Consider the following 27677-nt stretch of genomic DNA (forward strand, 5'->3'; position numbering starts at 1 on the left):
AAAGTAATGACGCATATGCAGGCCTTAATTTACATTAAACTCATCCCAGGGAGATTAAAGTGAACGCTGCTATCTGCAGATCTTTGTGTCATCCTAAGTGCGATGAAGACACAAAACAGCTTGACCTTTGCCCAGTCAACCCCCGAGGCCCAAATGAGATACAGCAGGATGTAAGATCTATAGCTGTGTATAAGCTGAGGTTTAAGCTCAACAGAGGGTTAGAGATCTGTACTTATTGAATGTTTAAGTCTCCTTTCACCACACTGACAGAAGGTTTTTACTTTGAGCTGATTGGCAGAGAGGTCGGAGTTGATGGAGCTGTCCAGGGTCCTGACCTTTGCTGCTGCTGAGGAGTAGAGGAGGAGAAGTCTTTATAAGCTGAGCAGCACAAAGCACACAGCTATCCGAATGGTTTAATTTGAGTGGCGTTGGATTTAGGTCAAATACTTAATTCCACATACATGGTGTGTTCCTCAGTATTAAGTCCACTTAAAAATAGATGCACAACTCTTTTCCACACCACCACACATTTTGTTTGTGGCCATCTTTCCTTCTATGGGAGCATTTCGAAGGCTCTCTATGATTTTCTTCTTTATTGGTCATCTTCTTTTTCTTAAATGTACATTGACAGCAAGTTATCTCTCAATCAGTCAAAACACTTTGGAAATAATAATTTTAGCTTTGCTAACAAAAAAATCAGCCTTCAGTCCTTCTTGCAGGTTAACGTCCACATGGCTGTGCTAAATGTATTTATTTGTTGCTCCGGTCGATATGCCAGTTTAAAGGCAGGGTTGGTAATTTTCTGCAGATACATTTTTTAAGATTTTAGTTGAAATTGTCTTTAGGTCCTGACAGACATTAATAATTCATGTGCTCTGAAGAAGGAACAAAGAAAATCTGTCATCTGTAGCAGTTCGACTATGAAAAACTTCGACCAATGTCTGCCTCGAGGTACCTATCTGATGAACCAATCTCCCTGCATGCACGAGCCCACACTCAGACTGCATGTAAGTGAGCGGCGTGGATTTTGAGGGAGCACAGGTGGGTTGGGTTAGACGGAGCACTGAGGGAATGCTACTTTCAAAATCGTGCTAGTTTTAGAAAATGACCAACCCTGCCTTTAACCTGAAAAGGTCATCATATAACCTTATCTCCATTTTATAGATCGAAATACTTCCAAACTGCACCACGCTACGGCATGGCATTGTTTTTGATATTTTTTTTTTTAAAGGTTTTTTGTGGCTTTTTGTGCCTCTATTGGAGAGATAGGATGGTGAATAGAGTTGGAAACCAGGGAGAGAAAGAGATTGGGGAATAACATGCGGGAAAGGAGCCACAGGTTGGACCCGGACCCGAACCCGAGCCGCCCACTTGGAAGACCACAGCCTCCATACATGGGGCGCGCACACTAACCACTGTCATCGTCATAGGCCGGATGGCAGGAGCCACTGACCGGTGCTACAGCCCCTACTAGTGGCAGGTGGTTAGGGTACACAGCATTTGACAGGCTTTGGTGAGCTGTGCAGTGTGAAAGCAAATCAAACCAAATGAAAAATGAAACAATGTTGGAACTTCACCGCTGAACCGCGTCCACCGTATCAGTTGTTTCAGTAACATGAGGGGCGGCAGTAGCTCAGTCTGTAGGGACCTGGGTCGGGAACCGGAGGGTTGCCGGTTCAAGTCCCGTTGCGGACCAAATATGGAAGCTGGTCTGGTAGCTGGAGAGGTGCCAGATCACTTCCTGAGCACTGTTGAGATGCCCTTGAGCAAGGCACCAAACCCTCTACCCACCACCAGCTCACTTAGTGCGTGTCCATAGGATCCTGTTTCAGCCTGTGTGTGTTGCATGACTTACAGAGTGTAAAAACAGAATTTCCCCTTGCGGGATCAATAAAGTAAATCTTAATTTTAATAATGAAATCATTTGTTTTTGTGTATTTTATTAGTCACATGACTGATAAAAGGGCTGAAAATAAGGGTAAGATGAACAGCCCTAGAGGAAAGTTGTGCTACTTCTTTAAATTTTGATGGACCTGCATGTAAGCATGCACTGGTCTGAACCTCCCTGTGTGGATTCTGAAAGCGAAGAATTGTTCGCCCAAATGTGTCTTGTTCCTCTGCTCTGCTGCTCAGTCTGCATTAGCACCCCTGCTCTAGGCCACAGTGCTGTTTTGCTCCACATCAGCTGTATATTTGAATTAGCGGGAGGGCGACGAAACAGGGCAGTCCTGGCAGAGCTGCGGCGCCACAGATCTTGCGAGAGCAGCCTCTTGTGTTGCTGCCTCCTCGGAGCGTTGTTCCTATTAATCAGAAAGCCATTTGTGATGCCGCATTAAACCCCGCAATGTCTAAAATGTGACAAATGATGATTACCTGGGGGAAATCGATGATGATCACCACACTATTAATGGTCCCTCTGTGGGAACAGCATCTATCGACGCACAATTCTGGCAAGACTCACAGGCGGGGAAGGAGCTTTAATTCAGAACTAGCTTTGTGTCAGGTGATTCATTTAATCACAGGGGGGTTGAGAAAGGAGGGGGGGGGGGGCCTCGGGCTACTTCATGCCTCTTCTGACATCAAACAGACTAAACAAAAAAGGGAAACAAAACCTGTATTGTCTCATCCAGACGGTGTGAACACAATCACGTTGTTCTGTGAGAGGAGAGTGAGTCAGACTATGTCGTATTCAGCTGCAGATACAGACACAGAGAGGAAGGGGGGGGGGGGGGGGATGCTTCACATTGAACGGATGCTGCAATATAGTGAGTTTCTTCGGGGTCAAAAACACGCTCACTCATCACTTATTGCCCTTGGCCTCCTTCAGGTCAACGAGGGGCAATGAGCTCAGTAGCATTGAGTGGCGCGTCGGTGCAGCCATGTGTTCACGTGAACATCCCTTTTTCTCAGCGGGCTAAAATCCATATGTCACCTGCAATTTATGGTCTGCTTCTCTCATGTTCCCCCACATGAATAAGTCATCATACGAGAGTGACTAGCGCTTTCAGTTGGTTGGATAAGGCTTTAATGTTTGTGGTGTGTGTGTGTGTGTATGTGTGTATAAGATCAGGTGTGTAGAGCACACAGGGGCCAGAGGGGTTGGGATTTATTTATGCATGAGGCAGCGGTTTTTCCAGCTGATCTCTGATTTGATTTCCAATGTGTGATCGTTCCTGTGATCATTGTGACTGCAAAAGTTGTGCTAGAGAAAAAAAGACCCTGGAAGTTTAAAAAAAAAAAAAAAAAAAAAGCTGTTTTTTCTTTTTTTTTTACATCAGAATGAATTTGCTGATTTTTTGACACTTTTACAAAATATTTATTTTGTTTCCTCAGGGATGTTTCTTTTTTTTTTTTTTTTTTTTTTAATTGATTCTGTCGTTATCGCTTAAAGTGATTATTAATCCTCCTGACCTTCAAGCCTACTTCTGTTCATACTAAACAGGAAAGCTTGGCTTTTTGGAGTATAATATTAGCATCAAGCTGGTGTATAGAAGAGAATTTGATAATCTTCAATTATATCCACATTATGTGTTGGTGAAGACCAGATTAGAGGTAAAATTGGATTGATTTATTCAAAATCAAAAACCATTGTAGTCTCAGACCTAATTCAAATTTGGAAATTTGCACACGTGTGTTATTTCTCACTTGTTGCTCAGGAGAGAGACTCATTGTCTTTCTCCAAAGCAATCACAGGGCCAGGAGGAGATTGTATGAGTGTGAGTATGGATAGAAGAGTGAGAAGTGTGTGAATTTACAGTGTGTGTATGTGTGCGTGACATTAGGGGAGAGGGAGGAGGAGATAAAGAGGGAAATAGGTATAAAAGAGAGGGAGGAGTGAGAAAGAAGGAAGAGATGTGGCAGGCAATAAAGCGCCCCATCAATCTGCTAAATGAGTGTCCTTCCAGCAGAGGGGACTCCGAGAAATGCAGCCTGGTCTGTGTTCATCAGTCAAAGGTTTAGCACTCAAGTGTACTGTCTTCGCCTCGGCTCCAACACTTACTTATCGGAGAAAGTAGCTATTGAACAAATGCTTGGTCTGAGGGTCACGCTGCCATTTAGACTTCATTAACTTTCAGTTTGAACCTGGACACATGTTGTTGTTACCCCATGCAAGTGACACTTTTAGTCCATTTGTTTGTCTTTATTACTTTACTTAAATGTTCATAAATGTTATGACTCCAGTTGACTCCAGTCTGTGCTGCAAGCATCAACAATCATCTAAAGTCTATATATCTGCATGGCATCTTCATGGACGATTGTAACTTGACTGAAACAAACAAGAATAGGCACCTAACTGTGTTCTATTTGTATGTACTACTGAGTAACAATTATTACCAATAAAGGTTTTATTTGGGTCATGCTGCTGGTAATGAGGTTGTACTAATCAATATTTTTATTTACAATAGATTACTATGTGTAAAGTAACAAACCTACACTACCTGTTTGACACCACAAAGCTAAACACAAAAATGGCATCAAGCTGGTGTACATATCAGAGTATTTAGAAGTTATATCCAGATATTTTCTTCAGTGGTGGTGGAGACCAAACTAGAGGTGAAAGTGTTATTAATTGTATTGTAATGTAGTATATTCTTTTCTTGACCTCTGGGACAAGCTGAGACAAGTTAAGAACAAATTGTTGACACATTTAAGTTAATGAGGTGAACATGTTAGCAAAACGTTGCTTTTTAGTAAATGCAGACAGACATTCAAAGTCTTATTACTGGCCGCCTGATGACTGTAAGTCCAATATGCTTTATAAGATTTAAGATTTTGTAAGATTTAGTGTTTGATCTGGCTCTAGTTGTTCGATTCTAACCAGCTTGTTTGCTAATTGTCGTTTGGATGTACGATGGGTCTTTAAAACAGTTTTGCCTTAACAGCTGACTGGCGTGGCGGAAAACTACACTTTTTTTTCCACATATGTACTTGTGGAAATTTGTAGAAAATTTCAGGACGACCCTAAAATATTCCGAAATTTCTTATTCACACATGTCTAAGTCATCTCCCCCCCTTCTTTAATCGTTCTTATGGGAGTTTTCCTGATCACTTCCTGCTGCAATCTTGGATAGGCTCACATAAATTGTACTAGGAGATTGGCAGGGAAAAGTTCAGCTTCAGTCTTTGTGAAAAAATCTGGTGTTTGTTTTCACATATGCAGCTCACCCCAAAAGTTTTGTGAATGTGTCAAACAGCTTTACAGAGTGGTAAAAGTAAACGGCCAGAAAAAACAAGGTTTAAATATTGCTATGAAGCTCTGTAGAGTCTGAAAGCACAGACTTTGGTGAGGTTGCTCTCTGTGTTCATCCTCTTTCAGATACATAAAGCCATCTGATCTGTTGTTTTCAGAAACAAATTCATGGTAATGGCTTTAAGGACAGACATAATAATGGCAATAGAAGCAGTATCTATTGTCCTTCTTGATTTTTTGGGACTTCAACATAGAAGTAAAGGGTCTCTACAAGCCCCAAAGATGTGGGTAGAGTTTTGATGTGTGTGTAGACATGAATCAACTGCGATGGGAGCTGAAGACACACAATTGCAGCCACAGATTGACAACTTCCATGAAAACTGAAACCTCTGAGGAGCTATGTTGGAGAGTTTTTAGAGGCTTTCTTGGCTAAATAAAACATTCTGCCTATTTCAAAGCTTTAGTATGTAAATGTATTTTTTTCAGAACACTATTGTCAAGGCCGAGCTTTGTTGGTAGAATAGATTCATGATGATTCGATGCTCAGAGCCAAAGCGAGCCAGGCGTTTGTCATTGTTGTCACGAGTATTGTGACTCTACCACACAATCCCATAGGCGTTAGTGGTGGTGATAATGTGGGAATCAGTAATACAGTGCTGTGATGAATGTTAGGACTCCATTCTGTGCTCACACAATGATGATGAGTGTCAGTCATACAGTCAGAGAGAAAGAAACGACACCGGTAATAGGGTTTAATGAATGGGGATCATTTGCTGTAATTTCCGCAGGTTCATGTGTTTTATTATCAGCTTTCAATACACATATTTAGTCTACACATATTTCGAAGGTAAATGATATGTGGTATTGTTTACTTGCTAAATCCTGTTTGATTCAGCTTCTATTATAAGTGCCTTTTCTATTACCGCTGATGTATAAAAAAAGACCTGGCGCACTAAACAGAGCAACAAACCTCAATGAAAGGATCAAACATCTCATTTTCTCTCCCCTGAAATATTACCTGAAATATGTCCCTCGGTAAATGTCATTAAATAGCAACAGTTTTGTTCACAAACAGTGATATGTTGTTTATTTCTGTCCAAGAATTAACCTTTTCCTAAACAACCAAACTGATTTCATTTTTTGAGACAGTTGTCTTGTTGCAAGTTCAACAGTAAGTACCAATGAAGATCAAAAGCTGTTGTCTCACCGCAGGAACTTTTTCATAGTTCTAGGATCCGTTCAAACCCTCCCCCTTTTTTGTTGATTCCACACCGCAGGAACTATGAACTATCTTAGTTCCTAGAACCCCGTTTAAAGGAACCTTTTCAGTTCTTGCTTCAGAGTTGGTACCATGTGTGGTGCGAATTCAGAAAGAAAAAAAAGTCCCATGATGGTGTATTGTTCTCAGGGAACTCCCTTTTGGTTTCTTCCTCTTCAAAAAGTCCCGAGAACTGGTCCGAAAACACCTTAAATTACATTTGGTTTGAACACCAATTGGAGCTTGGTTGTTTGAAGTAACATTTGTAACGTAGCGTGTTGCTTGTCCTATGAAGAGAAACAGGACATCCATACACCAGTCAATAAAAAAACACAATACAAAAAAATGTAATTAAGGGATGAAACAAGGGAGTGGTGAGTTATGAAGTCAGCAACATATTAATGGGTGTGTCTTATCCCTTGTAGAGATACCTACATTCAGCTGGGTGGGGCACTTAAGCTTCACTTTTCTGTAGTCCATACAGGGTTTCCATGGTTTCTCTTATTTATCAGAAGAAATAAGTATTGTAAATCTCACATTTTCAACCTTGAGATGCTTCATTATACCCCCGGCCAATGAGTCAGCTCAATGATTATGAGTATTTAAGGGAAGAAGAATCACTCTTTTCACTAACAAATCATTTTGAGTTTGTGTTCCGGGAAGCTTCTTATTGTTTTCTCCAACTATATTCAAATATTCTTGTAATTTTGCAGTCATGTGTCTGTGTTCAGTCATGTTCAACAGGTATCAAACAAAACTTCTTCAATCAATTTGTGACGTCACTGCATGCAGACGTCTTAGCTTGTTATAAACGTTCCACTGGTAACAGTAATTTACCCGGTGCTTTGATTGCCTTCAGTAATTGCTGTGATCTTGTGGCCCACACACCTATCCACAGTACACCACTCTGGTATCTGTGCAAAGCAGCCGACTCAGGGACACAAGAGCGCCCAGGAGACGTGCCCTGCTAAACCCAGCTCTGTCCTGCAGCGTGAGACAGTCCCACAGGGAAGAGCTCACTTCTCTCTGTTTTTCTTTTAAAAGGTGTCGCACTGGGCCATCTGGCTGTATACAGAGCAGGAGGAACCTGTCCTCTGCTTTGGTCAGTGCTCCTTTCAGCTTCTGGCATATAAAACGGTCTTAGTGAAAGTACTTTTTTGTCTCCTGGACCATATGTTATCCCCATACATAACCTTCAAAAAATAGTCAAACTACAAAGAGACATTGATAACTTTGTATTAAATAGTTGGAATGCAGCCAGTTGTCTGACTATATACTTTGAACTTGTTTTGAAACAGACATGAAAACTGTTCATAGAGAGTAACTGTCATTTTCTATAAGCTAGCAGTCACAAGGACAGCCATGAATCAATATATGAAAACATCAGACTCCCAACAACTAATAACATATAACTACACTACTGCTTACAAAACATTCATCCAAGCAAACATTAACCTGGGGAAAAGCTCAATTCTGTTTATTTTATGGTTGGGTCCTCATGTATAGGCTATCTGAGTTTGTTAGCTTGATGCTAACACCTACTGTAATGGCAGTTGCCATTAACTAATGACGAACAGAATTAGCCTCACAATCACATAATATTAACTTAACTCTACAGTCTGTAGACTACAGTCTCTAGTGTCTGGGAAATAGAGACACCCAATCAGAGAGAAGCCTTAGTTATCATTCTTGGCAGAAGTTAAAGGACTTAAATTCACTTTTATTTGGCCGGCGCACTTCAACCAGGAAGTACATGTACTCACTCAGAAATTAACCAGCACGATTTAGAAGCGATTTTAAATGAATTCTTACATGTGCTGACAGACAACCGGGGGAAGATTGTACTTATAACTGGATGTTTAATATGTTTAAGTAGACATTCCTCTCTCAATGTTTGGAGTGGATCATCCCGTTGCCTCTTATTAACTCCCACTGGTCCTCACTTTTCGGAAGTATTGCAAACACGAAATGTCTGCCCAAAATAACAGCACAAGTTTCTTTGTCATTCCCCCAACGTTGCTCAGGCTGTCGGCTGCTGTCAGTCAAACACTCACGCAGACACACCCTTCAAGCCAGCTGAGACCAAAAGGAGCATCAAACAATGTTATTCCCAAATAACTTGTCTTCCTTTCTTCTTCAAACTTTCTTCCTATGTGGATACGATCTAACATAATGGGGAAACTGATTTTATTATATCAATACGAAGGCTTATCAGATCAAAGCTCAAAGTATCAGGCACATGGTTCAAGAGGTGATTAGGGGTAGCATGGGCCCCCTTGAAATCTTCATTAGCCCCCCAAAAATCCAAAGGTAGCATGGCTGTTAACTTTTTCAGAGGATGGACAATCAAATTCTTGGTGGCATCAGAGAGCAGGCTGCTAGTAGCTTTATTTGCATTTCAACGTAGCACATTCCAGTACTATAAATAGTGACCTTGGACATACATCTTTGAACTCAGCTTTTATGATATCAGCCTGACCCACACTCTGTGATTGCCTACGGGGGCAGAATTTCTCAAATTATTGCTTGACTGGAGAACTTGTTGGCCGGAATAATTTAGCGCCTTTGGCCAGTGATCTGTTGCTGTAGTTACATCCCATAGGTTTATGGGTTATGCAGTTATGAGTGATGTCCCCTGGTGCTGCTCAGCTGGCGACCCAGTCTCTGGTTTCTGCTGCTGCTACTGGCAAATACTTCTTCAGCCCTTACCAATGCATTTTACGTAACATTACCTACGTTTTTGGTAAGTGTTTCGATGTTCTATCACACAGAAGTTGTGCAATACATTTTTCTGCAGTATGTTGTTTAGTCTTGGTGTAATATTGTCATCTCTTTTGATATGCATTGTATGAAGTGAAGGCATGACTTGTAGCTCTATTTCCAAAAACATATTTCCAACAGAGACATTTTATCTTATATCTCACCTTGTAATAATTCCGTAAACTTAAAAGTACATCTCCAAACAATGAGGAAAAACACTTTCAAAACAGTATTCATGACTTTATATGCGTGGCTACTGAATTAAGATGTCTATTTGGAAATGAAAAACGTAATCTAAATTATTATTTAATGCTTTTTCGTTTTCTATTCTCTTTCATTCTCTCAGCCTTGGCTTAAAAGGGTTTTTTCCTTTCATAATGAAACAGCTATTCTTTTCATCACTGGGGAAGTTAAATATGTAGATTCTTTACTGTACTATAACCCAAGTGTGTTGGCAAGCACATCATGAGCTGTGAAAATATATATAAACGGGAGGATAAGGATGAGTCAAGCTGCTGTGTGTCTCAGTTGGGATCTCATATGCAGGCTCATTTTTCTGCTGTTACAGTGCCTATGCAATGTTTTTATCCACTGAAATCGGGAGTGCTACAGGTAGAAACACTGTGACCCCGGATACTTGTATCCGTCTGAAATATATCTGCTTTGACGAATTGGTAAAGAAAAAAGAAAAGAAAAAAAGCCTTGTACCATAGACTTAACCTCTGGCTGCAAAAAGCTTGATAAGCTAAACTCTAAGAAACTTGTTCTACTTTCACTTTGCCCACTGCCGAGGCTTAACAACTCATCTCAGTTGCAAGTTGACAGCGTAGTCGAGGATAAATTAGTCTGACACTGCATTGGCTAAATACTGCCCATCGTGCTCTGTCTTGGTCGCTGCCTTGATCCACATTTACTCTGCTTCATGTCCTTTGGTGTCAAGAACGCATTGGATCACAGTCCAGTTGGAGAGCACTGACTGATGAGCTTTGTCAGCGCCGAGATGGGAGCAGACGCAAGAAGTACTCCCAGCACTCCCCCAAGAAGGACAACCAGGGTGTCATCTGTGACACGTGCTGCCCATACTTTCAGTACATCATTACATCACAAACTGCCTGCTGACAGGTTTTAAGGTCATGGAAGTCGTGGATGACAAAGCTGGAGATTTTCACATAGGTGATCCCAATGTTAAATTGAATCACCTTCTTTGCTAGAAAATTCCTCCATTGTGATGTTGTGCTGGCATCATGCATCACATCCTTATTTAGTCTGACACCTCCATTGTTTAACCCTAGGACAGAAAAGATCTTAGAAAACTTTTCTTCCTCTCAACCAAAAGATTCTAGCATCAAAGAAATAGAAATGAAATGTCAAGTTTATTTTTAAAGCTGCATCCTCCAATCATCTTCTTTCTGTGCCGGGAGACAAGACAAAGTGTCAGTGCCCAAAAGGAGAGATAAGTGCGGAAGCATGGCATTAGTTATTGTGCCTCTCTCTAGCCCCCAACCTTGCCCAGCCCAGGCCCAGCTGGCAGAGCCACTCTGCCCTGTGACCAATGCTCCCCCTGCTGAAGCTCCACAGCCCTGAGGCTCCTACTGCAGCACCAGCTTGTTCTCACAGCTGACAAAGAGGGCTCGTCTCATCCACCAGCACCACTGACTCTGTTCAAAAACACTTTTTGAAGACGTCTGATGTTCAGGAAACACACAAGTATGTAGTGCTCATCACGGCGTAGGCCACTACGGTTTAGATTCTGCAATCAATTTCAAGTTAGGATATGAATCGCAATGTTCATTTGGTCAGCCTATGTTTGTCTCTTTAGCCCATAAAACATATTTTCTTGGGTTTTGGTAAACCTGTTGGTTCTCTACTCTGTATAAAACCCCTAGACGCTTCCTTGAGTGGGCGAGGCAGTCTCTATTCCCACAGGAGGTGGCAGGGCTAACGGTTGGAGAGGGAGGGGTCACTCGGAAAAACAAGCTTGAGCCTTGGAGCGAAACATAAACAAGCTGAAACAAGCACTGTCCCATCCACGTGAACAACAAATCAACAGGGAGATGGACTTCACTCTCTTTTTAGGAAGTCATTAGTCTTAGTCAGTACAGTTTGCTGTAAACATCCACCAAGCTGACAGTTTTCTATGTTGGTGTTACTCAGTGAATTCACAGCTGCATGTTAATGTTTATATTTGTGGAATATTCATTTCCATTATGTAAACAGCTTAGAAGGAGGTTTTTTTGTTGAATAAGGAAAAGACTTGATGTATACCACGATTTGATCATTTCCACTGGCGCCATCTTCTTCCATTTGGACTACATGAGGAAAATCCCTCAGTTTCACCTCCTGATTAGTTCTGCACCCCTTACATTTGCACAACACTAAATTACTAAATTAGTAAAATTTTCATTTCGCAGTAACCTGACATCATAGCTCACCCTGTAGCGAGAGAGATTGCAATGGGTATTTTCAGGCTCCCTCCATACCACATAGAGGAGAAAAACGTATGAATAGGATATTATGATCTTACACATTAGATACTACACATTAGGCAGTTTGATGTATTGGAGGAGACGTAAGACATTTTCCATACCCTGTCAAAATGTAATTTATTGGTACTATCTTGTTTACAATTTGAAAGACCTGCATAGGTTGAGGACGTACGCACAGGCCTTATTACATCCGAGAAAGTGGTCGAGGGATAATTTGGTAGGGGTGGTAATTAATCCTCAGTTAGGGGTAGGTGGTTAGGGCATGACAACTAGGCAGAAATAAAGCCAGAGACTTATTTACATATTTTTTTTCAAAGGTTCATACATTAAAATGGGTTCATAATGTACTCTGCTCTTGATTTTAGCCAAACTGTAGAATTATTTAAGAGCCCTGTTGCTGTCATGGTCTCCATGGATATATTCAAGACTAATAGAAGCAAATGTGATCCTGTGGATTCTCCTGATCCTGTTACTTTTGTTGCTGGATTAACAAGCTTTGATGTTCACCCTAATTAGACCACTTTTAAGGGGGGAAAAAAGTATCTGCATGTAATTCATTCAACCTTGGAGAAATCCTCACAACAGCCCCTTCCCTATTTAAGTGTGTCTCTTAAGGAACAGATATTCACCTCCTCCTCCTCCAGCACTTTGCTCCACCATGGCTGCTGCTGCTGCTGCTGCTGCTGAAGCCCTCCACTCTGCCTGGTCATGTGCAGAACACACTGAATCCTAAATCCTAATACTGTTGCATGCTCTAATCCCTTCACATTACAGAGAGCAAAACAGCATATTAATTTCATTTTGGTTTTTTTGGTGCCAGGGCCAATTTGAGCAGCTATGGGACAGCTGCTGTGCGGCTGGCCTGATCTTGCCTCCCATAGGATTTATGTGGGACTATCTCTGAGAATTCCGTTTAATATTACACCTCGGGCTAGAATATGATGCAGCTGGAGCTGTTGTGGTTTATGGTAATGTGACTGCAAAGCCCCGGTGAAGCAATATGTTGCTGTTTATATTAAAATAATTATGCAATAGGTCAAATAACAGAGCATATTTTTATAAGTAAACCATTTTCGTGGAATGTTAACCAGATTGGTATCATATTCATTGTAATCAAGAATGCATCTTGTCTTTATGAATAAAACAATGTATTACTTCAGCACACACAAGCTATAAGGAACATTTTTGGGCTTGATGCACATGATATACTAATTTAAGGTCACTGGCCTGTTGCATACTGGAGATAGTCCATGTCCACTCTTTGTGTGTGGTTTATCTCTTTCAATGCTAGCTGACCCCCGGAAGGATAGATTTAATCCAGCCTGCAAAGAATTAACCCCAATAGTTTGAAAATGGGAAAGAAATGCAAGATAGAGTTGTGCCAGACAGCAGATTAGTTTAAAACTCAAACAAAGTTCAAACAAAGAAACTGTGCCGCTTCCTATGGCGCAGTATTGTCTGTTTTGCCTTTTCTGTTTCCAGAGTAGACTGAAGCGTTTCCTCTCTAAGCCTGAGCCCCCCGGGACTATTAAAGCTTTGACAGTATTTTAAACGAGCACTGGTGGAGGATTCACCCTGGCAGCTACTAACCAATAGCATGCAATAATTCCCCAGGGCCAAGGACTGTGCTCTATGTATAGGAAGCGTGTTTTAACTGTGTAGACACTGGGCTGTGCTTGGCATGCATGACACAACTGCACATGACTGTAGAGGTTAATGTGTAGCATGCAGCTTATTCGGTGCTTTATGTCTTGTTTCGCCTGAGACAAATACAGTGTCAAAGTCATGTTTGTCAGGAGGGAAGTTCACAGCCCTCAACGCTCACCCTGAAGCTTCTGCTGCAGCTCTGCTTTATAAAGCTTTATGAAGACACTAGTGCAATCAATGTCACTTCTTTAAAACATAGAACTAGCTTTTACTCCGAGGTCTATTATTGTTACTTGAAAGTGATGCAGCTCTATTATCCTTCATTATTGCATGGCTGTCTAATAAGACAATATTGAGATTGCAGCTATTGTCTATTTAAAATTAAACTCATAATGTTGCCCCCTTTATTCAGCACTATGCCATGCATTCAATCTTGCAGAGTCACTGAACTGAATCGCTGTGGTCAGGCAGCGCTGGCACAAGATGTTACCAAATGAAAACATGCAGAGAGGAACCAGCAGCAGTACAGTGAGGATGTTAAATGGCCCTGGGGAAATGTGCATCCTCTCTCTCTAATTACACTTCAGTGTGTGCACTAGTGAACGAGGGAGAGCGGCGCACTGGGATGCTTTAATGGGCAAAGCACTGATGAGAATCCTATGAACGCTGAATGCTCCTACCTCTGAATATTTCAGCAGCAGGCTTCACATTTTGAGAGCAACAAACCCCCCCCCCCCCCCCCCCCCCCTTTCCCCCCTTGTTCAACAATGTGAGAGGGAGATGCTTTCAGTTTTTTAGAAGGCGTGTGTGCATGCCGTTAAAAAAGTTCCCTCAGTTCCCTGACAAGCCAGTTTCTGAATGAAACGAGCAGGTGTTTTGGAAAGTGTCTACCTACAGTAAATAGATGGGAGAAGTGCGAAAGCTGTCAGCTGTTCAAGCTTGTGCTGTAAAGTAAAGTCCCCCATCTGCTTGACAATCTGTCTTTCCCATAGACTTAACTGACTAACTACAGTGTACTCAAAAGACCTTGAAGTCCCACATTATCAACAATCTGGTCTTTGGTCATGTGTATGACACCTATGTGTAAATGTGATAACAACTTCATATCTGGACAATGTCTCTTAATAAAAAGATCGAGTCTTGAGTATCCATTGAAGCCCAAAAAGGTACAAAGACTAAAAAGACAGTCTCATTACCCATTGTGTTAAGGAGTGCAGTTTTCGTGCAGTTATCCTTGATGTAGTTGATTCCTTCTTTAAACCATTTTATCAACCTCTGCCTTATTTTCTTCAATGTGACTGACCAACGTTTGGCAGTTAAATGCCTTCAGCACAGAAACATGTCTTAGTGAGAGAGCCTGCTGGGTGGTGTGAATGCTTTTTGAATCAATGGTTTGTTGGATACGTGCAGCTACACTGTCAAACTCACTCCAATATATCTTTTGGTATTTTAAGCTTATAGCTATTTAACACTCAATAGTACTGAGGCTTCACTTGAAATCTTAAAAAACAAGAAGTCAAGTCTTATTTGTGTGTGCATTTTATGTGATGTTCATCCCTTGTTGCTTTTTTATTCAGCAACACTAGAAGAGAGAGATAAAGCTTTTGTAGTGTATAGTATATGTATTTATTCACTATTTTGAATATATATTTTTTTTTTTACACATTAGATAATATGGTTTTTCATTTATTTTGTAGAAAGTTACACTTTTCATATGTATTATGTAGTATTTATACGTATCAGTTGATTGGAACAACATCATTATATTTGCATGAGTGCAAATGAGTGCTTATGAGTAACTGAGGAACATTAGAGGAAAAATACATCGTACATAACTCATCAAATTTTCGCCAGGATTCATTGAGCATTAAAGTAATAATTCGACATGTTTGGATAAAATGGCTCTACTAATGGCTCACATCCAGTTAGCTTAGCACAAAGACTTGAAACAGGGAGAACCTAAGCAATATCCTCAGGTGTTTGTTCTGATATAATACATGTCTATACTAATACAAACAATATAGAATAAGGGGTGTGGTTGAGTTGACTGACAGGTGGACAGGTGGTGAATAGCTGTTTGCCAGAAGGCCTAACGTCCCCATCACTGGGCTTCAAAACGCCTCTTCACAAACTAAAGGATTGTCTTCACTGACACTTTAAGTCCATGTTTTCACACAGGCTATTTGAGAACTGCCCCACCCACACCCCAAAAGGGAATGTTAATTTTTTATACCTCTGTTTTTGAACAGACATCACAACATTTAAACCGAGCCAGAGAAACTGTTCTATCTTCTACCAGTGTTTTTGCTTAGCTAAGCGTAACCCGCTGCTGGCTGTAACCAAGCCAAAAACACAAAGAAGCATATAACTATTCCTTCAGTCTTGATCCAACTGCTGATGGCACAAAAAAATGTCTTATGTGTCATCATCGAAGAGGCCTTGGAGGTGAAAAATAAATAAAAAATAAAATCTTCTTGTTAAAATTCCCGAATGAAAAAATAATCATGCCTACCTCTTAAGACATGTAAGTAAGGCGTTGTGCTTTTTGCGCTAATTAGCTCTGATGTCCAAAGAAATGAGTCTCAAATCTTTAACATTCCCAAGGCAGTGAAGAACAACACTTGCTTAATCCACAGGAAGCCCCAGTGACATAACTTTGTGACAGAAACTAGCTATTTGTAGATTCTCACCAGACAGTGGGGATAACGGCTCATCTGAAGTGTTGATATTGTTAACTCGGACTTTGTACTTGTTGTAGCTCAGAGGAACATTTTCACTGCTTATGAAACATCACATTAGTCTAATATGAAATAGGTATATTTCCTTTGTAAAGGATGTCAATTTCAGTCAATAAATTCAGCTGAATATAAAATGGACAGCTCATGTCTGCAATCATTAATTGTAGTAGCTTGTAGTGTAAGTGTACTGTACATGTGGCTGACAGGGAGTGGATGACTGCGAGAAGCAATGAGAAAAAAGGTGATTATTGAAGGAGACTGCAAAAGCCAATACCCAGCAGCTGTATATTCACCCTTAGAACAAGGAGCGAGACCCGGATCGATATTCTCTCTTTTTCTTTAGCGTACCCTCCCCTTCCTCTTTTCCTCACCCGAGGCGGCAGTGGAAGTGCACAGCTACAGGAGACATTTATTACAGGCCTGCTCAGTGGCTCTGTGGGACACAGCACAGCATCCCCTGGTTCTGCTTGTTAGCAGGCCTCGTGGAGATCTAACAGGGGCTGTGTGTCAGCACAGGGGCTGGATGACATCACCTCCCATTGGGCCAATGATGGGGGGGTTTGACAAAGTAGGAGCGTTTTCACTGGCCATGAGAGGATGATTGTTTTGTCAAAGAACATTTATGTCCAGGCTCGCTACCCCATTAGTTGAATTGTAGACCTGTGTGAAAATCATCCCATGATGTGTTCATTATATTTCATTCATGTTTAGTTGTCTTTTTATTTCAACAATGAAGCATCATTTAAGAGACGAGCAGAAAAAGCGTAGTGCTTTTAGGGATGCAGATTTGGAAACCTTGATTTCACATTCTAGTAATAAATGAAAACAGTCTAAGACTTGAGACTTGTTTATAGAAAGTGTTTATGACTGTTAGATCCAATCCAAACGCCCATTACTAAAAGTATGACCCAAACACATTACTCTGTGACTTCAGAATGAATAAACCAAATGCATTCAAAAAGTATAAAGAATCAGCTCTCGACAATCACAATCATAACCTCAAAAAGCATGCTTCACATGTCATTTAAAGAAATAACTGAACTGGTTTACGTTGGAAATGGAAGAGCAGATTCATCTAACTTTACCATGGAAACAGCTGCAACACTGCTCCCGCTAGCTAACAGCTGCCTGCCTACAGAAGCTAACGTTAGCCAAAAGCAAATAACAATCTACTTCCAGCTCACAAAACTATCTTGCATATTAATTAGGCATTTTCCGATGGTCCTCTCCCTAATGCACCGCTTCTTCACACTCCTCATCATCCTCGTCCTTCATATTTAGCATCACAATGTTTTCCACTTCGTGAGCATCTCAGTAACTGGAGTTAGTGATCATCGGCATTCATCATTTATCATTCTCTTCCCAAAAGTAGCATGATCCATACTCAGATCATCAGTTCAAACTCCAAAAATCCCTGAATTTCTCTGATTTTATTTAACTGAAAGATAAGCCAGTTCCATATATCTATGTGTATGAATAAGACTTCATACTCTCTAAATTATTTCTCCCGCTGTGATTGCATGTCTGCTTGTTATGATTTATTAATATTTGTAAATGCTTTATGTGTTTGCATGTGCTTTTAATTATGAAACACAATCTGCAGATGCATTGTTATTAAAATTAATGGTATACTATGTTACATTTCTGCATGAAAATGTCTAGGTTACCAGAATCAGCTAATTATCAAAAATTTCTCTACCTTATTTTTGTCGCGGCTTCCTTTTTTTTTTTTTTTTTTTGCTAGACCAAAGGCTTTCTGTTACATAACTGTCACTAAAGGTCTGAGACATTTTTCTACAATGAAAATGATTCCACTTGCAAAGCTGCATCTGCAAATAACATTTGTGCTTGTTTATTGTTTGTCATCTGGCTCTATTTTCCAACATAATAACAAGTGGCAGGAAGGCTGTGTTGAAGCCAGGTCTTACAGTCTCAGAGGCACGTAGCACGTAAAATAGAGCTACTTCATTGAATAAATGAGGTGGTAGTGTCTTTGACCATCGACTGCCTTCATATGGTTAAAATTTCAGCTCCACTCTTAAAAGAGTAATGAATCCTTTGATACTGTTCCTTCAGACAGAAAAATGTAGAATTATTAACCTTCATGAATAAATATATTCTTTAATGTCTGAACCTCAGGATGCCAAATAATATGAAGTTAATTGGGGAAGCTGTTAAAGGTTGAGTTCATAATGAGCAACTGTGTGGTGGACTATATGTTTACTGAAGCTTGAAATGGACACAATACTCCACCAAACTGTTTAAGGTGCAACCAAGTTGATGACTTCTTTTATCTGTCTGAGTCACATGTGGGGGGTTGGGGTGGGGCGGTCTTTTAAAGCAAGATCAAAATGAAACCAGAGTTCATTATTAGTCAATCTGCACACTCTTCACTAAATCTAAATCTCGGGTAAAGCTGTATGAATGTGATGGATGAAATAGCTTTCCTATTAAAAGATCCTTACTTAATGGTTTTTGGATTAGAAATTGATCAAATGACTGTGAAAGGAGTTTTTGATTGAGATGAACACAGGGAAATATCAACCAGCTTTGCAGTTCCCCTTCCCATTTATTTTAGCCAAGTGTCTGGTATTTTGTGCCTGCATCTGACTCTCAAACCCTTAATTCAGACTTTTGTATTAATTCAGCCAAAGCAGGCTGCTTACAAAAAAACAACGCTGAGAAATCCAATGTACACAACCTGCCCAGCACCAAACAGGAGACAGATGAAAACCTTCTACCTGGTGAATGGATTGGAGCATTAACTCTGTTAATGGCAGGTATTTCCCTCAGGAGTCAGATGTCTTCAGAAAACATAGCTAACAGGGCGAAGGTATAGCCTTGTGGTTTGTGCGTGCGCCCCATGTATGGAGGCTGTGTCGTCCGGGCAGGTGACCTGGTTTCATGTCCGACCTGTGGCTCCTTTCCCGCATGTCTCTCCCCACTCTCTCTATCCCTGATTTCTGACTCTGTCCACTGTCCTGTCTCCAAAAAAAGGCACAGAAAACAGGGCTAACAGGATAGTGACTTCATTTTTCACTTCACATGAAAGTAACTTGTTTTCTACTGGATGCTTTTTTAGGCAAAAATAATATTGGATTCAAGCAAACAAGAATACAAACAAGTTTTTCATGTGTTTTTGCTTCCACCAAGTGGCCGAAAATGTATTTATTGCAGGTTAACGCTAAATATATCTGCATTCAATTGCATTTGAGGCAGGTTTAGAATTTGAGATTTGTTGAATGTACAAAAACTCTGAACAACAGGCTCCATGCTAAGATTTAACAATCAAATGAGTGAGTAGGCAAAGAAAAGAAAAAATATACATTTTACATTTTATACTAAAAGATAAACTGGGGCACATTTTGGAATTATATAATAAAATGAATTTTCTTCGCGTTCCAGCAGGTTTTATACCTTTGAGTGCGGCGTTATCCCTCCGACCTGCTCTGACTTTCCGTGATAAAAAGACGTTTTTCTTGTTACATATGTTAAAGCTTGAGACATCACTAGGCTTTTAAAAGGCCCTGGTGGATCAACCGTCATGTTTTGTTCTTAAGACCTTATTAGCACTGTGCTGTAGTGCGTGTGTGTGTGTGTGTGTGTGTGTGTGTGTGTGCCAGTAAATGGACAAAACATGTAGAATATTATATTCTAATATCTAACTTTAAAATAATAGTACATTCACTTCGTCTGTTTTAAATGACTTCTTTCTAACTGCGTATAATATTATGAAAAATACAGTTATTCTTGTTATGAAACACTGGAAATAAAGATTTTTTTAATCATTCTAACATTTTTTATTTAGTTTGTTAAAATAGTAAAGGCAGATTACAAAAACATAAGCCTTTTGTTTGCTTTGAATTAAACCCACATTCGATGACTTTTTAATCAGTTTTCTCTCTTCGAAGACCTGTTTGAAGGCTTTCCTTATTGGTCTGTGATCTGATTCTTCTTATGCACTGTGAGATGTTATATGTGATTTACAATACAATAGATTAAAGCTCAACGTGAAGACAGTCAACCATGACAAGGTTACTAGTGTGTAATCTCTGTTTTCATAAAATATAATACAATATGCTAGGATACAATACAATACAATACAGAAGGATGTGATACAATTCGATATGATGTGACACAATACTATATGACGCGATGCAATACGATACAATACAATACGGAAGAATACGATTACGATCATTTCTGCCTTGGTTGTAACCCGAGCAGTGCCACACAACCAATCAAACAAATGCTTGTTCAAGTTGTAACCCTCCAAATGACCTTAACAGGGACCAGAAGGGAACAAACCCTCTGTGTAAGGTAACTTCACTGCAACAACCACTACTCTGAAAATCAGACACATACACATGACACAATAGAAAGGGACAACATCAACAGAAAAAAGCTCTGAAGCCACAACTTAAACAGATATGGCCATTTTTACCAAGATATGTTAATGTGCAATGTGTGGATGTGCATATTTTCAAAAGCTGTGCAAGAAAATCAACCTGAGTGCTAATTTGCATTAAGCATATGAATTTCACTGGGATAAACAAGACCTGGAGTCTTTATTCTTGACAGGGTTTTGTTGGTGGTGTATGCATGGGAGTAGCGAGAGTGTGTGTCAGTGTGTGTTGGTGTTCCAGCATGTAGGTATGTGTCTGTTTGTCAGCAGTGCCGCCTACAACACGCCAACACGTGGGGCTACAGTCCGCTCGACTGGATGAATTACAGCAAGCTGTGCAGTTGTAAAGAAGAGGGGAAAAAACGCAAGTGTATTCGTCAGCGCACCACTGTGCCCGTCCAGGAACACTGAGTCAGATAAGTGGCTGCTCTCACACTGTACAGAGTGTACGGGAGGTCAGAGAGACGTAAGAAGTGGCAAGCCGACACAGTGGAATGAAAATGTGTTGAGTTAACGCTCCACATTCAGCTCCCAGGCAGGATTTCATGCCTGCTGTGGGAGAGGGCTCTTACCATTGACTGATCAGTGAGTCACTCCACTGTGATACACACAGCATCTGTTAGAGTGAATTTAATGCAGCTTGGATTTGTGCTGTGTGAATTATGAGTTCTCATAACCTTGATGCAATATTACTGTCTGCTCATGGTGAGCTTTGAGAATGAGTAGGCAAGTGATAAAAAAGATGATTATGTTGCCTTAAATCACTTCGGTGTCCCTCATTTAGTCTGCATGGTGCTTGTGTTTCTACACTTTTGTTTGGACTGCGATGTTTACATCTGAAGCAGAGTTGTATCGGAAACTCGAAGATATATAATGACTAGTATGTCATATTAGATTTAGCTTCACCCCAGGAAGAGCAGTAAACATGACGACATCAGAGCTGCAGCCCTGTTTGCTCTTCAGTGATCTGTTTTCAAATCATATTGAAAGCAAGGCGCTTTTCCACAGAATAAAATCAAATCATAAAACAGCCTTTAAATAAAAACAGGACAGCTAGGTGAAATGTTACCAGATTGAATTTATCCCAGCGAGAAAAAAAACAAAAAAAAACCCTCGTATAAATGACAATGAAATTCATCAGTGAAATATTTTCCCGTTGCCCCAGAATTCTTCATTTCTTCCTGAGCATTAAGGAAGACTTATTGTTCCCGCTTTAAGTGGATTCCAGAGGATGGCAAAGTACCAAAGAAGATTTGTGAGGAAATGAGGTTTCATTTCTTTTGGAAAAAAATAGTGCTCCTTAAATATAAAGCTCATTTACATGTATGAGTCACAATATTTCTCTCTCTCTCCTATGCATTGTCAGCAGAGTAACTGCAGGCCGTACGTCACTGTGGAGCTTTTAGACGGGGGCCCCTGGCTATCTTGTTTCCTGCCATGCTGAAGCTGTTCATGCAGTAAACTTGAATAGGCTGTCCTTTTCGATTAGAATAATATGTGATTGTGTCTCTTTGTCTTAAGGGTTGTTTTACCCTCATTGTTCTTGTTTGTTAAGTGGCAGCATGATGGAAAGTAAACTGAAAGCCTGTTAGCAGACGTATTGTTCAATGTTTAAGAATTAAAGACTTCTTTTTTTAATTTTTCAAACTATTTACATTTATTTGGACATGTATTTATAACACAAGTTCATCCGACTACTCTCCTTGTTTTCCTACCACTGACGCTGCTGCTGCTCCACCTGGTGGTCTTTTGTGTTCAACTAACAATGGAGCACAATGGCTCTGCTCTTCAATTAACTGGCTGTGTTATGTTGCAGCAGAGACAGTCAATTAAGGTCTTCTTTAGTGCAGTAACTGTTCTGGAAAGTCAAGGACACACTGAGAGATTCACTCCTAAATGAGCTCTTACTCTAATGTTTCATGAGCTGTAAGTATTGATGTGTAGAACTTTCCCCTCGGAGTATGTATATTGTTCTTAAGTGACCGTTTTACAGTTATGCACTGTTATGTAGAACCCCTATAAAGGGACAACACTTTTATAGAACATACCTGAGAGAATGTGCAATTAAATTGGAATTACAATCGTGGTAAATCGAGTAGTAGCACAAATGTGTTGTTACAGTTTAGACCTTTTATGTTGATTAAGTTCCACACGGCTAAAAGAAGGCATTACAATAAAAGCAGCATTCAGAGACTTAGTCATTCATTTCTGTTTCTCCACATTGCAGGATGAGCCCTTCAGGTCAGTAGACCCATTCTGATTGGAGACATGTTCTAAAGACGTCACCTCAGCCGCCATGAAAGGGTTAGGAGCCAACCGCAGCCGTCACCTGTCCGACTCATGTGAACCACCAGGCTGCACCCAGAAACCTCTCTATCCCCTGACTTCTGACCCGCACAGCTCCTTTTTGCTGAGCCCCACCATCAACCACTATGGCACTCTGGACCCCCATCTCCATCAGTGCCCTCCAACAAGCCCCACAGCCTTGACCCCTGACTGCCTGCTCCCTTTCAGTCAGATCTCAAACAGCAGCACCTTTCCTCGGCTACACTATACCTCACAAGCTGAGCAGGTGGACTGCTCGCAGGCATGTATGGCGGGTGGTGGCGGAGTGGGACCGGGCGGCAGAGCGGGCGCACTATCCACCTCTTTGTCTATGGGTATGGGGTTGGGTTTGGGCCTCACTGGAGCTCCGATGATCACCAGCGGCTCAGCCACCATCTCCTCTGCAGCGGCTGCCAAGATGAACCGGCTACCCACGAACCTTCTGGATCAGCTGGAGAGGCACCTCCCCCTGCAGCGAGATGGTTTCAGCACCCTGCAGTTTCACAGAGGGCGCATGTCGAAACAACGCAGTGAGAGTCCGGGACGCATTCGCCACCTGATGCACTCTGTTCAGAAACTATTTGCAAAGTCGCAGTCTTTGGAAAACTCTGCAATCAAAGGCAGCTTAAACGGGCGCTCTGTTGGGGGATCGACAACAGGAGCAGGTGAGGACGGAGGCAGACCGACACGCAGGAGCAAGAGTAAAGATAGGGCTAAAACCGAGGGGCAAAAGCAGAGACCCAGGCCCAATGCACTAGGCCTCTGGGGCTCAGACGACGCCTTGGACACTGACACCACCAAAGCTGGCACTATTGCTGTAGGTTACCGCAACCCGCTGACCATGATGACTCTGGGCAGAGCGGTGTCAGACAGCCAGGCCAGACACATCCCACAGGGCTACCACACCATTTCTGCACATACTCTAAAGACCTCGAAAAGCAGCAGTGACCTCAAGTTTCTGGCGTGCCAGGCCACGCAGGTAGGATGCAAGGGCGAAGAGGGACGAAGCAGAGGGAGCAAGGATGACACGCTGGTGAAAAGGGGCTCCTGGTCAACTCTTACCCTCACCCAGGCCAGGCAAGTGTTGCAGAAGGGCTCTGCTACGGTCAACAGGACGCTGCTTAAATCAAAGTCATGCCACCAAGATTTGGCACAACAGTTTCTACAGGTAGGAGGGACAGTGAGTATTCATTTTCATCATCATTCTTTGTAAGTTTGCATGTTTTTTCGTTTAACTTCTCTTTAGACTTCTTTATTTAATTGATCACTTTTTTTAACACTAGAACACAGTTTACGCTTTAACGCATAATCCCTATTTGTTTAATCGCTTATAGTTTACTCCTTATCCTTTATACTATTTGTATAAAGTCACATTTGTATTTTTTTTTCCTGAAGTTACAATTTATTTCAAATCAATCATTATATTTTTGAAGTACCATCAATGCACATGGATTCCTAATGTGTAGATATATTTTAAAATGTGAAGCAAATTATACATTGACAACACAATGCACGCAATGTCTATGGGGATACACATCAGCATTTCAAAAGTCTCACAAAGGTGTGTATGTGACATAAACCAGGTCCCGGGGGAATGGACAGGAACTCTGGGTCGAGGCCGGGCTAGAGGAACAGAGATCCCCTGTCGAAGGATGCGCAGCGGCAGCTATGTGAAAGCTATGGGAGACTTAGAAGACAGCGAGGACTCAGAGGGAAGCCCCAAACCTTCCCCTAAGTCTGCTGCCCGTCGCCATAGCTACCTGAAAGCCACCCAGCACTCGCTGAGCGAGCAGCAGCCACCTCCACCTCCTCGCAAGTGAGTCCCACAGAGAATTCAAATTCCTCATATCGGAATTTTAACCTCAATTACCATGCTCATTGTTTTGCCATAGTGGTGTTTGTGCCCTTTTACTTTACATTCATTGAAACAGGAACCGGCTCTGAAGGATGAATTGTAGTTAAAACTGTGTGGATGAACTTTTTTGTCTGCTGTCACCAGAGGTCGTCAGCAGGTGGCAGCATTTAGTCACGTATCATGCTCTGGAGTTGCAGCAGTGCTTATTTAAAACAGGTTCATAGAAGCTAGTCATCCATCTAGAGATTTAGATTAGTGAAATGAGGGGAATGACTTACAGTATCATTTTTTTTTTTTAAGTGTAAGAGCAGTAGCAGATGAAATTTTGCCATTTTTTTTTTTTACCCCTACATCCACACGTGAAGGCCCCGTTGCTACGCTCTCATGCGGGAGGATTATCTGTGGTCTCCGCTGCAGAGTGCATGCTCTATGCAGCATCTGAGGTCAGTGTCATCCTCAGGCAGGCAGTGTGGCCCTCCACCCACCCTCACTTCCCCCACCTCCACTTCCCAACCACTTATTTTTGCCTAACCCCACTCCCACTACTGCTCCTCTCTTCCCTGACCTTGCTCCATCTCTTACCCCGAGTGGTGTGTTACAACTGTTACCTGCTTCCTCCAAGCCTTGATGTCATAACATGCAAATTTCCCCATGACAAATCCCTCTACCACACCCTAGCTGCTTAGTGTGCACACCCTTTCACTAACACCAGGCACAATAAGAGGCTTCCCAGAACAGAGGAAACTTAAAAAGAAGAAAAAAAACCTTCATCAATGTTTGAAAGCATATATAGCCGTTTTACTCATCATTGTTTCCTCTCTGCTGGTATTTCAAGTAGTATCCCCTCATATCACTTTTCACACATCTCAACCATATTTAATTTCAAAACACCCAGGGGAATTCATCGGAGTGTAATTAAATATTACTCCTGGATATCATCAATTAAACACAGCTCTTACTTATTCGGCTGTCTGACTTCTAAGAGGATGATTATCACGCTCACTTCCACAGCTCCCTGCCGTCCCTAAAAGAGCTGTCAACTAACCGGAGCCTCGATAACTTAGACTGTCTGGTGAGCCCGCTGGAGGCCCCGCCGCGCCACAGGAACAACAATTACAGCCAACGCTCTAGCACACTGGGCAGAGGCTCGGGCACTCAGGTATGTCTAATATCTTATCAAATATGTTGATATCACATTTCAGATCTCTGAAAAAAAAAAGTGCTTTTTACACTATATTGGTCTGATTCCAGTGGCACAAAAAGGATAAATGTAATCAAAGCCAAAACTTGCCAGAGAATGAACATAGTTACATCAAACACAGCTCTTGAGATTTGAAGCTAAAAGGGGGATATAAGGGTGTATGTAGTGTCTGCTGGGATGGTGTATAAATAAGATAGCTGGGAATTAAAGAGATGTTTGAGTGTGTAAACCTGAGGGAGCTTGGCGCATATCTTCATCAGCAGGATGGCATCAGGACGCAGAATCACACACCAGACTAATGCAAACATCCTTCAATAAAGAAGCACTGGCATCAGTCTCTCACACGAGAGCTTTTATATTTATCAAGTGACGATTGAGGGATTTTCTTTCATGTCGACAGTGAAGTCAATCAGAGTAAAGAATATGTGAAGGATAAACTAGAACAGCTGATTTCTGGGGAATATTATTCATGCTAATGTACCACCCACAATATGTTCACATTTTCTACTTGTCCTGGTTGTTTCTGCTTTTCTTTTGATGTTGCTTGATCAGACAGCGCCAGATGTCATCACATATTACCATCATAACAATAATGAAACAAAGTTATTTATAGTATTTCTTACAATGCTGCAGTAAGAATCAGATAACTGAGTCATTTATGTGCTTTTGGGAACATGAGCATACTGATTGAGATTATATTTTTGCAAATCATTAAATAAACATAATAAAAAATCTAAAGTGACCTGTTACTTGAAGAGACGGTGCTGGACTTTAACCTTGCACATTTACTCAGGTTAAGCACAGGAACTTTAAACAATGATTTGCTATTTTACAAGATCTTAAATGACTATATTGTGCATGCACATCTATACATTTTTCTAATGGCCCAAGATCCCATTTTAGTAATACTCAACATGAAATACTAAGAATAAATGTCTAAAATATAATGCATTGCTAATGTTATTTAGAATATTTTCATTTGGATAAATATGTCAGGCCTTGGGCTCCAAACCTCTCTGACCAACCAAGGAGCAGCATCATTTTCCTCTGTCCTGTTTGAGATGTTGAGTTCTTCCAATTCCAGAAAAGAGACCATAAATTCTAATGTAATGTATCTGTTTTAGGCCCAGATTAGGCAAATTATCACCTAATTTTTACATTGTAAACATATAGAAGAGGGATTATTTTATTAAAACTTTTTTTTATAAGATGATCCTGCAGAACCATTGATTTCTGTTCTTTCTTATCCCATTAAGGCGGTCATAAATCCTAAAGCTCAGTTATTCAACGTGTAAAAAAAATAGCTTCCTTTCAAGAATCTTTTGAAATGCTGCTCACACATTTGTGCATCACTTCTAACAAGCTAAATGTTTAATAAGACACATCAGTCACAGGTGACATATACTATGGAATCACTTATTTTACTTCTGATACTGACTTTGCTGATCTCTTGTTTTCTATGTATTGTTATATAGGCGCTTAAATAAAATAGAGTATCTCCATTACGTTCAAAGTAAGTAAGTGCATGTTTCACAGTCTGCCCTCTGCCCTCAGCGTGTGAGTCTGCACACGTTTTTTCAGGTATGCGGGCAGGGCTTCGGGCACGCAGTACCGTACTGTGAGGGGGAATCGCAGGCAGTCGAGGCTCTGGATCTACCAGCACCTACTTGCTTCCGGTCACGCAGCCACAGCTACCTGCGGGCCATCCAAGCAGGCTGCTCCCAGGATGAAGACACGGCTTCTGTGGACTCAGACTCGCCACCCCCAACCACTACAGGATACAGCTCCAAAACACGTGAGTACCAGAGTGG

At 41.1% G+C, this 27677-nt stretch overlaps 1 protein-coding gene across 7 annotated transcripts in view; it reads left to right on the forward strand.

Annotated features, from left to right (window-relative positions):
• The window catches only part of dlgap4a (discs, large (Drosophila) homolog-associated protein 4a), an 83772-nt gene that overhangs the window by 40248 nt on the left and 15847 nt on the right, over nucleotides 1-27677 (forward strand). For 2 of the 7 annotated variants that reach the window (XM_065960860.1, XM_065960861.1), the window contains exons 2-6: nucleotides 22713-23990; nucleotides 24394-24626; nucleotides 25031-25108; nucleotides 25677-25824; nucleotides 27421-27661. In XM_065960860.1, coding sequence (XP_065816932.1) covers nucleotides 22782-23990; nucleotides 24394-24626; nucleotides 25031-25108; nucleotides 25677-25824; nucleotides 27421-27661 — 1909 coding nt within the window. In that variant the 5' untranslated portion in view covers nucleotides 22713-22781. The remainder of the gene's footprint in view (nucleotides 1-22712; nucleotides 23991-24393; nucleotides 24627-25030; nucleotides 25109-25676; nucleotides 25825-27420; nucleotides 27662-27677) is intronic. The other 5 variants (XM_065960864.1, XM_065960865.1, XM_065960863.1 and 2 more) reach the window with 4 other exon arrangements.

This window comes from Labrus bergylta, chromosome 12 (genome assembly GCF_963930695.1).
Source record: "Labrus bergylta chromosome 12, fLabBer1.1, whole genome shotgun sequence".
Taxonomy (NCBI): domain Eukaryota; kingdom Metazoa; phylum Chordata; class Actinopteri; order Labriformes; family Labridae; genus Labrus; species Labrus bergylta.